Source organism: Sinohyriopsis cumingii, chromosome 7, assembly GCF_028554795.1.
Source record: "Sinohyriopsis cumingii isolate HCF-2022 chromosome 7, ASM2855479v2, whole genome shotgun sequence".
Lineage (NCBI taxonomy): Eukaryota > Metazoa > Mollusca > Bivalvia > Unionida > Unionidae > Sinohyriopsis > Sinohyriopsis cumingii.
In genome coordinates, this window is record NC_142967.1 from 54,495,492 (window position 1) to 54,509,170 (window position 13,679).

General features: G+C 33.0%; 1 protein-coding gene across 1 annotated transcript; it reads left to right on the plus strand.

Annotated features, from left to right (window-relative positions):
• The first annotated feature begins 8,788 nt into the window (after positions 1-8,788).
• On the plus strand, positions 8,789-10,605 carry LOC149795280 (M-phase inducer phosphatase 1-B-like). Its single transcript, XM_089964074.1, has 4 exons — positions 8,789-8,887; positions 9,331-9,458; positions 9,890-10,007; positions 10,468-10,605. Exons 1-4 carry the CDS (start codon positions 8,789-8,791, stop codon positions 10,603-10,605), a joined length of 483 nt encoding a protein of 160 aa, XP_089820200.1.
• Positions 10,606-13,679: the final 3,074 nt, after the last annotated feature.

The window sequence follows — 13,679 nt, forward strand, 5'->3', positions numbered from 1 at the left end:
TATAATAATAACAAAAACAATAAGAACAACAACAACAGCGATAATAATAATAATAATAATAATAATAATAATAATAATAATAATGATAATAATAATAATAATAATAATAATAATAATAATAATAATAATAATATTAATAATAATAATAATAATAATAATAATAATAGTGTCTGGAGTTATATGGAACTGGCCCATGATACATATCTATATATCTTGCGGTACAAAAGGGTGTTATATTTCGTATTAATGGAACTTCTATTTAAAAGAGCTAATATACATGAAAGTAATAATTATTGCTTTTTCCGGAGACTGATGAGATCTACTTATATAGTGCACATTAATCAAACAAACGGATTTAAGGGTAACCTTGAAACCTTTGTGGAGCAAGATTTGTGATATTGATCTAGAATCTTACATAGAAGGACTCGTTGATATAACGGTTTGTTTTGTCTTTAAGGCTTTTATAGTAAACACTGCTAAATTAGTCATCAGAATTATACTAGCATCACTGTGTATAAATGACCTATATTGTACTAAAGTTGGATTTTTATATAAAATGGTGGGTAAATACTTTCTTCGTATATCTCCATATAGCGGACAAGCAGGAATAAAATGGAATTTATTTTCGTGTTAACGTTACATAATTCACACAATCTTTACTCATAGCAAATACTTTCATATCTTCCTCTATTATCTCTCACTGACAATTTCCCAAGTCTAAGCATATTACTTTCATGTCTTCCTCTGTTATCTCTCACTGACAATTTCCCCAATCTAAGCATATTGATTATATAACAAAGATCTTTTTCTCCCAACAATTCTAGATATTTGACAAGTATATTTTACTCCCAATGACCTAGAGAAGCGTACTCTTAATATCGGCTTAATCTCATCCTGCAGCTTTTGCCTTAAAAAAAAAAATCTTCACATCTCTGGCTGAACAATTTCATCTTTTACTCTCTAATTACACCAAACATTGCCAAATCCAAATGTAAATATAAGCTATTTATTATAGTTAGGCAAGCAGATAATATGTTTGGCTCCATCTTAACTGTATATCGTAGCATTGTTGGGGATATCTGATTTCTGAAACTTTTATAATTCTTAGATAATATTTCAAAATACGCATATATCTTATACACTGCATACCAATTCTTCCTAATTCTTTATATATGAATACATTTGGTGTGACTTAAATGTATCAGAGATATATTTACAAAATGACAAATGAGCTTTTCAATATGGTTGGCATCAAATAACCGCAAAACCTCATCTCCATAAATAAGCATGGGAGCTGTTTTCGAGTCAAACAGCCTCAGCAATACAGTTACGGGTAATCTGCCAAATTTTGAAAGACTTTGTTTCAATATATGCACAGCTTTCAGCACCTGCAAGGACAGAGTTTTCTGGCACATATACCAAGAGTTGTTTTCGTCTAGAAAATATGTATCCTAAATGCTTATAATATGATTCAATTTTTACATCTGTATGGCCATAATACCCCTTATCGTTACTTCTGCATACATACATACATACATACATACATACATACATACATACATACATACATACATACATACATACATGTACACATACATACAATAAAATGTGGAAACGTTCATATAATAATAATAATAATAATAATAATAATAATAATAGTTGTTATTATTAGTAAAGAATATATTTTCACAAGAAAAAGAAAGAAAAATGATGATGATGAGGAGGAGAATACATGGCAGTAATGGCGCAGCTGGCTACTGCTTTCGATACAAACCTGCATATGATTTATAGTATATAATCCTAAAGTTTTAAATCGAAAGATAAGAAGCTAAAGTCATGGTAAAATATAACATATTAAATAATACAAAAATCAAAATGACTGGTTTTACCACTAACGGAATGGCTACTTACTTAAGTTTCGATATTTGTAGCATGTACATCGTTTAGAAAAAATAGATTGCCATTCACATTAAGCTTACATGCTGAGTTTTATTTTCATGTAATAAATTGTTTTCATCGCCTTTGCAATCCAATGAAAATATTTGACTTCCACAATTGTTATCTCTAAACAAAATGTGCGATGTGGTTTGTTAGCTTGTGTTTTTCGCTCATAAACAAGGTGTCAAGCATATTTTAGTTATATTATCTCTATCTCTATACAAGATAGAAACATATCCCATGAACAAGGATTGTTTTCCAAACAGCTTGGAAATTCAATCATAATCGTTGACAGGTATATCACCCTAAACTTTTCATATACCTTCAATTAATTAACCTGCTTTTGTTGTCCGCTTACCTTTCCGATTATTAACATGTCCTCCATTGCATCGGTCCCTAATGCAGTACCGTATTTTTGAGCTTGGCTTGAATCTTGTATAAGTGCACGCAATTGTGTGTAAGAATAAAAGGGGTAAATTGATGAACACAGTTCAGATTATGAGGATAAGAAAATGCTTTGTAATCAATGTATAGTAATGGGGCTGTATATATATGTCCCTTTTCCACGACAAATTTCATCATTTGATGATCTGACAGACCCTCTCATATGACGGATTATTCAACGTATAGGCAAGATAACTTACTAAAGTAATTGTGTTTGATAAGTTCATCCATATGAATATGTTTTGCCTAACTACTTGCAGAGACTTTTTGCCGTATGAGAATATGAGGTATGTTTACTCATTCTAAAATGTACATTGAATATTACATGCTAATTTCATCAGTTTGCAGTGCGCATAACCATAGGTAGGGATGCATTTCGTACTGCCGATAATTCCATAATAAGCAATACAATAGCTTAAATCACGGGATGACAGCCATTGAACGCAAACATAATTTTTTTTCTAGCAAGGGAATTGCCTATCGGATTTGTATAACTAATATCCATTTTGAAGATTCTTTCATTTCATTATCCCCAAACGTTTGCATTATTTTATACTTTTTTTTAGAAAAGGAACCTCATGTCACAGTTTCAGTTATTCCTTTGTTTTATGTTGCAGTTGAAATCTAATACACGAATACTATGATTAATTTATAAATTTCATATGGTATTTAAAGCTATTACATTTTATTATCTAGAATTTGCTGAATATACTGGTAGCTATATCGTTGGCTCCTTATAAAATGGCATTATAGCTATGTTTCGTCTGTCCGTATCTCCTGGTGAAAGGGTAGGAATGCAAGAAAGTAGGCGACTTGAGTAACGTACAAAGTAGGTGAATACGGTACTTCGCTATATAAAACAGTACGGATCTTTACGTCTCACATTGAATTTTATCATATGCCGTCCGTTAAGAATTTGTATTGTGATAGTGTATTGTTTTATCGAGGCCATAAGTATACAGACGTAATTGAAAGAATAGATTATATAAGCGTTTTCCATTTTTGTTTAATTTACATTTAGTTTTAAGTAAATCGCAATTTTAATAATAAATTCCAGAAAATATCCTTTTTATTCTTGACAAATAACACATACAACTCTTGCAAACAATTTTTGACAGTGACAAGTTTTTATTTATTTTTTTTTCTCCACATACATCCCGTGATGTGTCTATCATTAGATACGACTGTAAGTTATCTTGAATGAACGGCTTGTTAATTTTGGCGATGTCAAACACGCACTTTTTCTTTCTTTTCTCTTAAAGGTTTTCTTTGGGCAAAATTATGTAATACTGTTAATATTTAAACATACTAAATCGTAGACGATCTTCAGTTGTAGAGAATGCACTGTCTGATTTTCGTTGTTTCTGAAACATCAATGCCAATATGTACGTGCTTTTCCTTCTTTCTCTTCCTCGACTACCCAGACAGTAACGTCTGATTATTCTCAGTGGAATGAGTATTAGTGGTTACTACTTACTGAAACCGCATATTAGTAAGGTAATTATTCCAATTTCCTGTTAAATCGTTCACGCACACTTAATTTTATCAGATCAAAACACATAATTACAATAAGGATCTTTTATTTGCTATGAATTTTTCCCACAGGCTTCCGCTACAGTGTTGTCTTAATACCGAACTAGTTATACAGTAGTCGATATTAAAACAAATTGGTTTACAATCCCAACAGAATATAACTCATTTGTTAAATTAAACTATTAATACTGTTGTAATAATCATCTATATAATTAGTATGCGTAGTTGCATAGGCATTAAAATATATTCAAGGAATCGTACTCAAAAGACGGATTTCGAAATGTTCAAACTGAAGAGAAAGGTCAGAAATATAAAAACAATGTTTGTTCTCATTTTAATTGGGATACACAAGAATCATTTACTTTTTATGTGGCAAATAATTTCGTTCGCAGAGGTGATCTGTATAGTCTTATACCAGCCTTCATACGGCACTTGATATTAGTTCCTCGGAAAGCACAAGAAATAATGTCAATGATTTCCCTTTGATATCCTCATATCTTTCTTTTCATCTAACATTTTTTTAAACGCCAAATTCTACTTCATATACCCAACCATAGCATTCCTCGTTACATTATTACCATTAAAAAATCTTTAAAATGTCGACTAAGATTAAGGTAATGTGTGGTCTAGCCTAGCTACAAGCACGTGACGTATTTCCTTCCTACTTTTTTATTCTTCCTTGAAAATCCGTTCATGTCTATTCATTCAACTATTGATTTATTCACCAACGCATCCATCCAACGATATCCATTCATTCGTATTACCATTCTTACATACACAAATACTGGCGAAGAAGAATCCATGTTAAGGACTATCGACAGTGCTTTTCATGTGTGACTAATTATACATCCGTTGTAAATTTAAACCACGTGCTGCTAATCAGATATATGTATCAACGATTTATGTCAAAAGCATCTCACTTCTCAACTAGAAGATCCTTTAGTAGAGATTACGAAGTAAACTGCTTGTCGAGTCCAAACACTACTTTCCGCTATTAGATTATATATAAGCAATTGTGACAATCTTGAATACTGATATTATTTTGAATATTTTCAGAAGTAAACGTATATATTAACTTTTACACATACAGAGAAATTAACACAACTCATCATCTACACGAAACAAGGGTCAATTATGGCAAAGCTAAGGTTCTTATTTTTTCTTGGATATAGTACTTTAGTTTTAGGTTTCCTTTTCGTTTTGTTTTTAAATTGTTGTAATGTACCTAAACAAATAAATATTTATTCGCTTAATTGATTTACATTTCATTATATAAAATACACTATACTGTAATATACTAGTCTTTTCATTTATTATATGAACTTAAATTTTAAATGACATGTCGTTTTAAGTATTATGTCAAAACTTAATTATTTTTTTCTCATGTTTTCCAGGTTGCGTCTCTTTTCGGAAGATGATATGTCTCCGGTAGGTGTATAGACGGGACAATTTATATATTTTATATTGTTGTAAATGTTTTACTGCTGTTTTTTAATGATTTTCAAGAGTGTACGAAATTTGTTTTTGACTTTGTCTAACTACTATCCTTATCGTCAGAAATCTCTTACTCATTGTAATAATGAAGTGTCTTATTCTTCTTTTTCTTTTTGATAAAAGATTATTATTATTATTATTATTATTATTATTTATTTATTTATTTATTTTTATTATTATTATTATTAGTAGTAGTAGTAGTAGTAGTAGTATTAGTATTATTTTATTAGTATTATTTTATTAGCATTATTATTATTATTATTATTATTATTATTATTAACTGTTATTTTAATTCTTATATTTAGCCTTTAATTGATTATGCTACGTTTTTGTGCCTTGAATTGGTTGGTTATTGCATATTCTGTACTATTGTTACAAGAACTAGTGCCATAAATAACATCATCATCATCGTCGTTATTACCATAATCACAACATTTTTTTTATAGCTCCCAATGCCTGCTTTGATGCCAAAGAAGGATGATGAAGAAATTCAGGATGTCATTACTCCATCAATCAAGAGAGCTAATTCTTGGATTAGTCCTGAAGAAGATTCCGGTTTGGGATGGGATAGAGATAAGGTATGCGAAATGTATTATTATTATTATTATTATTATTATTGTTGTTGCTGCTGCTGTTCTATTTTTCTTCTTCTTCTTCTTCTTCTTCTACTCCTTCTTCTTCTTCTTCTTCTTCTTCTTCTTCTTATTATTATTATTATTATTATTATTATTATTTAGATACCATTCATTAACAGTTATTCTTTTAAAGTGATTTGTTCTCCCGTTTGAGCAACTAAAAGATAGTTACGGCATCATTTGCATTTATTTTAACTGCATTTATTCTTTGTTGCAGGATTGGTCATTGTTGTCATGCAGCAGTCTCGCTGCTGTTATTATGGACGATGTGACGAAATCAAAATCATCAATGTTGTCACCGTATGAGGTAAATAATGCACGTTGCAGCTTTTGCAAATACAAACATTACATATTTTCGATTCAGTACAAATATTTTTGGCAATAATCTGGCACTAATTGCATTGCGGCAAATGCCTGGATTTTAACTTTGCTGTAAATTTTATCGATTGGATTGGCTGATATTTAATTGTGATATAACATTTGCAATTCATATTCCTTAAATCCAGCCGTAACTTTGAGACGGTAATAATATTAGGTTTAGATGATATTGATTACAGTTTGATTAAATCAACAATTTTCTAATTGAGTCCATCGCTTTAATGAATAGCAATTGCGTTTGGTCTATTTTGTCAGGGTTGTTTAACTATATATTTACCTTTGTTTAATTAAATAACGAAAAGATAATATTTGATTAGATCGCTAATATTGAGGATTTTTAACTACTTGAACATTCTTTTTACTTCTTGATATAGTTTCGCATCAGAGGACAAGAAAGGAATATCGTACGCAAGCGTTTATTTATTAACCAAAAGTCAATGTCTGGCACGAAGCGCCCTCTGGAGGAAGCAGACACACCGCTCTTTAAGAAAGCTCGTTACAGTAACATAACTTTGGGTGAAAACAGCGTTGATGCAAAGGTAAACATTTGACTATTCCCAAGATGTCACTCATGCATCATTCACAGAGACAAAAACATATTTTGCGACGCTTTAAACAAATATTAACAAGCTTAAAAATTGATTGGCATCACTTGTTATTTTGAACTGATTTATATCTTTGTTAAAACAAAATTAAGGCAAAATCATTCTGGCGACTATAGAAATCGTAGTTAGAACTTGGATCATAGACTTTATTAAAACACTGGGTGTACGGATCCCTTTCCAGCTCAATAGCGAACGAGTCAGAATTAGTTTGATTGAATCTTACTTAGCCATACATATATTTGTAGCAAAAGGCTAATACATTAAGAAACTTACATGGTCTACAAATCGGCAATGAGCTAATATCACGTCATGACGTCAGGTCAAAAAGTACAAACAAGATGGAAACCACTAATACAGCTCGACTTTCACAGATCCAAAATATTGGTTTAACAATGTTACAAGGCAAAGGTTGTTGTGTACGACATATATACCGGATTTCGTTTTCTTTCTTTTTATCTCTTTTGTTTATTTCTTACTGTATTTCTTTCCATTATGCTTTACCTTACATATCACATTTAAATGTTTACAAGTCACTAGAAATATCATTCGTCATTTTGTTAATGCAATAATTAACTGATGACGGAATTTCGTACATTAGGTAAGCATACTTATACGAGATTTTATTACACCTTAAGTCATGGGCTGACCACAAGCGTAAAATAAATCAGCCATCTTTTAATATAAAATGACATTCCCATACATGCTATTGCTCCCTTGGTTTTATCTCTTTTACATTAATTAATTTTAATTTTTAGATTTCAATTATTGATGCTGTAGATCGATTAAGTGATGCGCCAGATTTAATTGCTGATGGATCCAGATCCTACTGTCTTCCCACAGTTCTTGGCAAACATGGCGACCTTAAGTCAATTTCCTGTCACACGGTAAATATATAAACTTCCAGAGGGATTTGGGGTGGATGATGATTCGCACTTGTTTCGTATATTTGATAGAGAATGACAAAACAAAGCAAGACAATTAATACTATGACATCATATCAAATTAATAGTATTTCTATGTTTAATTGGATTTTCAAACAATTTTTCTTTATGAAAGGTTTAAACATAGAACAATTAACAGTGTTGAGACCCTTGTGAGTCCTTCAAAGATATTACTAACGTGCAAGCCAGTGACCATTACGTTTCAGTTCTAGTTACAAGAAGCCATTTGGAAGCATTTTACTAACTTAAGACAATTTAGTGATAATCAGAATATTTACAGCGAATGATTACAATCAAAACTCAAAAGATTATCAGAAATGGATTTACATTCTTCACTCATAATTCAACTTTTTTTTTTTATATAAGTTTTAACGTGTAACCCAAATCTTTGATAAAATATGTTTTTCTCCAAAGTTATGTTTGGAAAATCATTTTGGGTAAGACAACTTATTGCGTGCCGAAACAATACTTTCAATTTTTGCACAAAAGGAATGGCTAATATTTATTTACTTCAAAAGAATGATAACAAAGTTATAACATTCTCAGTAAATTCTATGTAATTGCTTGATATAAGAGAGATATGTTCCGAATGGGAAAAACAATGAACTTTCTTTTCCTGGAACGAGCATTTTGAGTTCACTAAAATGTTGTTTAGCCAACTACTGATGTGTTACAGAAGTAATCTTTCTGGTCAGATTAAATCGGAACACAAATGTTCTATTCTCTATTTATTTATTATTGCAGTTTTCAGATTCTGACTTTTGTTTAAAAGTTTACATTATATTATGGAAATTCGTATTTTGTTTTCTGTGGATTTCAGATGGCAGCCTTGGTTCGCGGAAATTACAGCGATGACATAGAGAAAGTCACCATCATAGACTGCCGTTATCCATATGAATACAATGGAGGTCATATCAAGGTCAGTGCAAAAAACAGCGATACAAGAAAGGAAAAGATTATTTGCAAAAGCTTTTATAATTAGTTACTGATTCATTTTTCTTCTTACTGTGTCAATTAATATGAAAGTCAATAATCAATTACATCATCATCCACCAGCCGACCAGTTATAAAAAAATTTGGGTTTCAGCGATATGTGAAATTGCAGACAGTCATGTAAAATTCTCATTTTTTGAAATCGTATGACGTTTCAACATCGTACAATTAATTAATATTCTGTAAAATCTTCCGATCAACACCAATAACAGACTTATAGGGGAAAGCGTACTCTTTAAAAGTGTCGAAACTCTCACCTAGTGCATCTGTTAATTCTAATTAATCTAATTCTGTAACCACTTCACATATATCTACAGATTATTAAATGGGCTGTTTTGAAAGCTTTATTATTTTTTTCTGATTCTGCAGGGGGCAGTGAATATATACCGCCGAGAAGAAATTCAAAAGCTTCTACGTTGCCCCCGTTACCAGTCTGCCGACAAAAATCACATCATTATTTTCCACTGCGAATTCTCATCAGAAAGAGGTCCTAAAATGTGAGTATTATTCAAAGAGATCAGTAAAATAGACTGTTTTGTCATAAAGGTTTAGTTTTATTCTCTTTATAGTTACATCTGTGGATTTGTGGATATGTATCTATGTTTATTAAAGCATCTATAGAAAAAGGCATACCATAAAAGCGAAAGATCAATTACCTTATATACTTATAGTATGGCTATGTTTGGTCGGAATATCATCATACGCTGTCACAAAATAGATGTTTTTCGTGTAGCAACGTTGAACGAACGAATAGCATTATGCGGACATAAACTAAAAACGAAATTTGCATAAAGCACACAGAAAGACCAAAAATCCTGATCGGCGAGTAGCTTGTTTTGCAATAAAAATAATCAAGTAAAGCAAATTAGACTATTGAACAGAAACCTGTAACAAAAAATGTAAAACGCAATATTTATTCCTGTTATAGGTATCGGTTTCTACGCAGTGAAGACAGGGATATTCACAAGGAGAATTACCCACAACTTTATTACCCGGAAGTCTATCTCCTCGATGGCGGTTACAAAGCTTTCTTTGAGTCATACAAGGTAAACATAAAGAAATAAGAATACACAGTTAGTTAGTGAACCTATGATCATACATAAATTATACACCAATAATATTAAAAATTGACGCCTTGTGCCTTACGAAAGCCTCTGTTCATTACTATAAAGCCTTATATTGTTCATTAATTTTTGTAGTCTCTCTTGTCTCGTCTATGTTTATTCTTACCCATGGCTGTGTGAACAGAGTTACGTCACTTATCATATAATTAGGCATATTATATGGTTGTTAGAAAGAGCTTTTAACTTGGGTGACTTTTTCGACGGCCTTGGATAATTTTCTAAACTGGATAGTGTGGCCATCAATCTAAATAATCTTAAAAAGCAAACAATTTGGTGCAGCCATGGCGCCCTCGAAATAAAATTCGTTTTGATTTTTTCATACAGAAAGTCTCATATATTCTATTGGTATATCACTGATCTTGATTTTTTTTTGTTGTTGTAGGAACTGTGTGTACCGGATAATTACACACCTATGCTCCACAACGACCACGCTGAAGATTTGCGTCACTTCCGTGTTACATCCAGGTCATGGGCGGCAGAAGAGAAACGACATCAATCGCGACAGGCTCTTCGATTCTGAATTCTTTTGAAAGAACTGTGTGAACCATATAATTAGACGCCATGCTCCACAACGACCACGTGGCAGTTGTGCGTCACTTCCATGTAAGGCCCAGTTCATGGCGTAACGAGAGAAACGGCATCAAACGGGACAGGCTCTTCGATTCTGAGTTCTGTTTAAGGTACTGTGTGAACAGTATAATTACATGCCAATGTTCCAAAATGACCACGTGTCAGATGTGCGTTACCTCGATGTCAAATTCAAGCTCTTGACGGTAGACGAGAAACAGCGTCAACCGCGACATGCATATCGATTCTGAGTTCTGTTTGAAGGAAGTGTGTGAACCGTATAATTACACGCTGATGTTCCACACCTACCACGTAGCAGATCTACGTCACTAGCTTTATAAATTCAAGCCCTGTACAACGAGAGGGAAACAGCGTCAACCGCGACAGGCACTTTGATTCTGAAATGTTTTTAAAGTAAATATGAAACGGATAATTACACATCCATTCTCCATCATGACCATGTCCTAGTCCAGGTACGCATGTGAGAAACGGCGTCAAAGACGACAGGCTCTTAGATTTTGAATTCTTTTTTATGACTACAGATGAACATCGAATAACATAGTGACATGACGTCAAAAACAGAGTTGGACACACAATGGATCGAAAAGTTGTTAATGAATCGTTAACTGTTAATGACTGTTGCAAATTTTATTTATATCTGTTGTATGTGAGCATTTATTTTGAATTACATATGGAAGATATAAAGGTATTTTCATTCAACGTGTACAAAAATTTTGTTCCTTACATTTATTTATGCACAACTCTGTCTCTCTTAGCGACTCATTCCTGCAGTATCGTCAAGTAAATAAAAATATTGCCGGAAAGCCTTGTATACATAAGAAAGTTATGTTACTGATAAAAAATATAGGAAATATTACTTTCAGTGGTTTCCCACCTACATTGCAACTTACATTAGATGACAAAGGATTCTGCTTGATGAGAGAGAAAGAGAGACTGACAGACAGACAGACACACGACAGACAGAGCGGAAAGCTAAAACGGATGGGAAATCTACTTGTAATTTTGGTTTCCTTTGGTGTTTAATGGCAAAAAATCATAAGTACGCTATATAATGTGGATACAAGTGGCGTAAAGTGCTTTGTCCATCGTGAAATCATGTTTACTGATCCTTTCTGTCATGAGTCTGTATATTAGCTGTAAAACCATTACTGCAAATACTGCCATATTTAGGTTTGGAAACATCACAGTTGCTGATTAATAACGACTTCAGATATAATCGAAGAACATAAATTGCTGTAAAGACAATAATGTATAAATAGTTTTGGTTTTAAAGCGGTTAGCAATAGTACAAGTCACTCCGACATGGAAACTTCAGTGCGCTACTGTCGGTGCTGGAGAAAAGCAGAAGAAAACCGATCGGTTACGAAACATCAGCAGGTATAACTGTACATTGCCCCGCTTGAAATGCGTTTAGTAATGATGTCATTATACACCTTTATCTCAAAAGACTATCTATCATTCCGGCACGATCTGGGCAAATAGTTTCTTTAGCGTTTAAGTTTAGGAATCGGTAACAGCGTGCGTCCAGTTTAAACAATATGCATTACGTCCCCTACGACACTTTATATGTACTTAATAACGTCGAGTAAATAGTTATTAATACACGCCTTCGAGTCAATAGGTCATACTATAGGCCATACGCATGACATTCAAGGTAAGTTAACCGTGTATCATGGTTCTCCAAGCCTCCTTTCCATGTTTCGGTTCACAAGCTCTTCAATGAATGAAGTATACTTTTCATTCATTGCTTGCAGCTTACAACCTCCCGCAACTCCTAGCTTGTGCCACCTAGTGACATTGGTTGGCAGCCACACAGTAAGGACTGTTAGCATAAAGCTGTGATAATACCACCTAGCCTTGCGATCGGAATATCGTCGGTCTTTTCCCACAAGTCGAAAAAGAAATATCTGATGGGATTCACCAACAATTCCGTTTGTTCACATTGCACATCATGGCTACAGAAGGAGACAAAGTCGCAATCAGAACATAGTCGACCTTTCTTGTAGTAACATATCTGATGCATTCTACCAGAAGCTAGTTATATTACCGATCAAACTGATGCGTATTCACACAACGACTTCCTGGGTCATTTCTCCCTTTGACGGAAATGGATGAGTAAGAAAAAAAATGCAGTATATTCGTACCACCTCGGATATTTCTACAATTAGTTTGATTAACAACTCATTCCTGCAGTATCGTCAAACATTTGCAACATCTTGATCAGTCCTTGTTTCATAAATCTCCCAGGTGATTCGAATGGCAGCTAGTGGCATATATTCGAGGCATGATGCTCCACGGCTATTTCTACAATTGCATTGAGTATAGAAGTGATCAAAAGGTTACGAATGAAACAACAGTTAAAGCCTTTTGCAGCTTATCGGTGAATTCTTGTTTCATAGCAGCCGAGGTGTTTCGAATGGAAACTATTTGCATATATCTGAGGTATGAGGCGTAAAATTGACGTTGAAGTTGCGAACGTTCTCTGCAATGAATGATGTTTAATTTGCAGTCTTACGAGGGTAGGAACTGTGATACAGTTTTCAGCGAATATTTAAATTTGTTATGATGTCACGGAATTGTGTATATTTAATGTGTTATAACTGAGTTGAAAATGCTCGGGAATCGTTTTCGCGTACAAAGTTCCTGAGGATGTTTTTTTTGTACGTCTTCCATTATTTCAAAATACTGAGTTCGGTTCTTTACATGAAATGAGAAAACTGATGCAATTGAGCTGATTGGCGGTAGATTTCACCATAGCCAATCTACCTTTGATACTCTAGGTACACCAGTAACTTCACAATACGAAAGGTTTTGTCATGGTGATATCCCCTTTACTGAGCCAAATCTTTAGTTGCAAATGTATATTAACTAGCACGGGGTTATTATATTTATTATAATCTGTTTTCATGTTCGCCAGTTTATAACTGAACAGACATTGTGTCTACTTAAATGTCGCAATTATTCAGGGGTAAGAAAATATTAGTTCTTAAAGCTCTGTTAGATTCT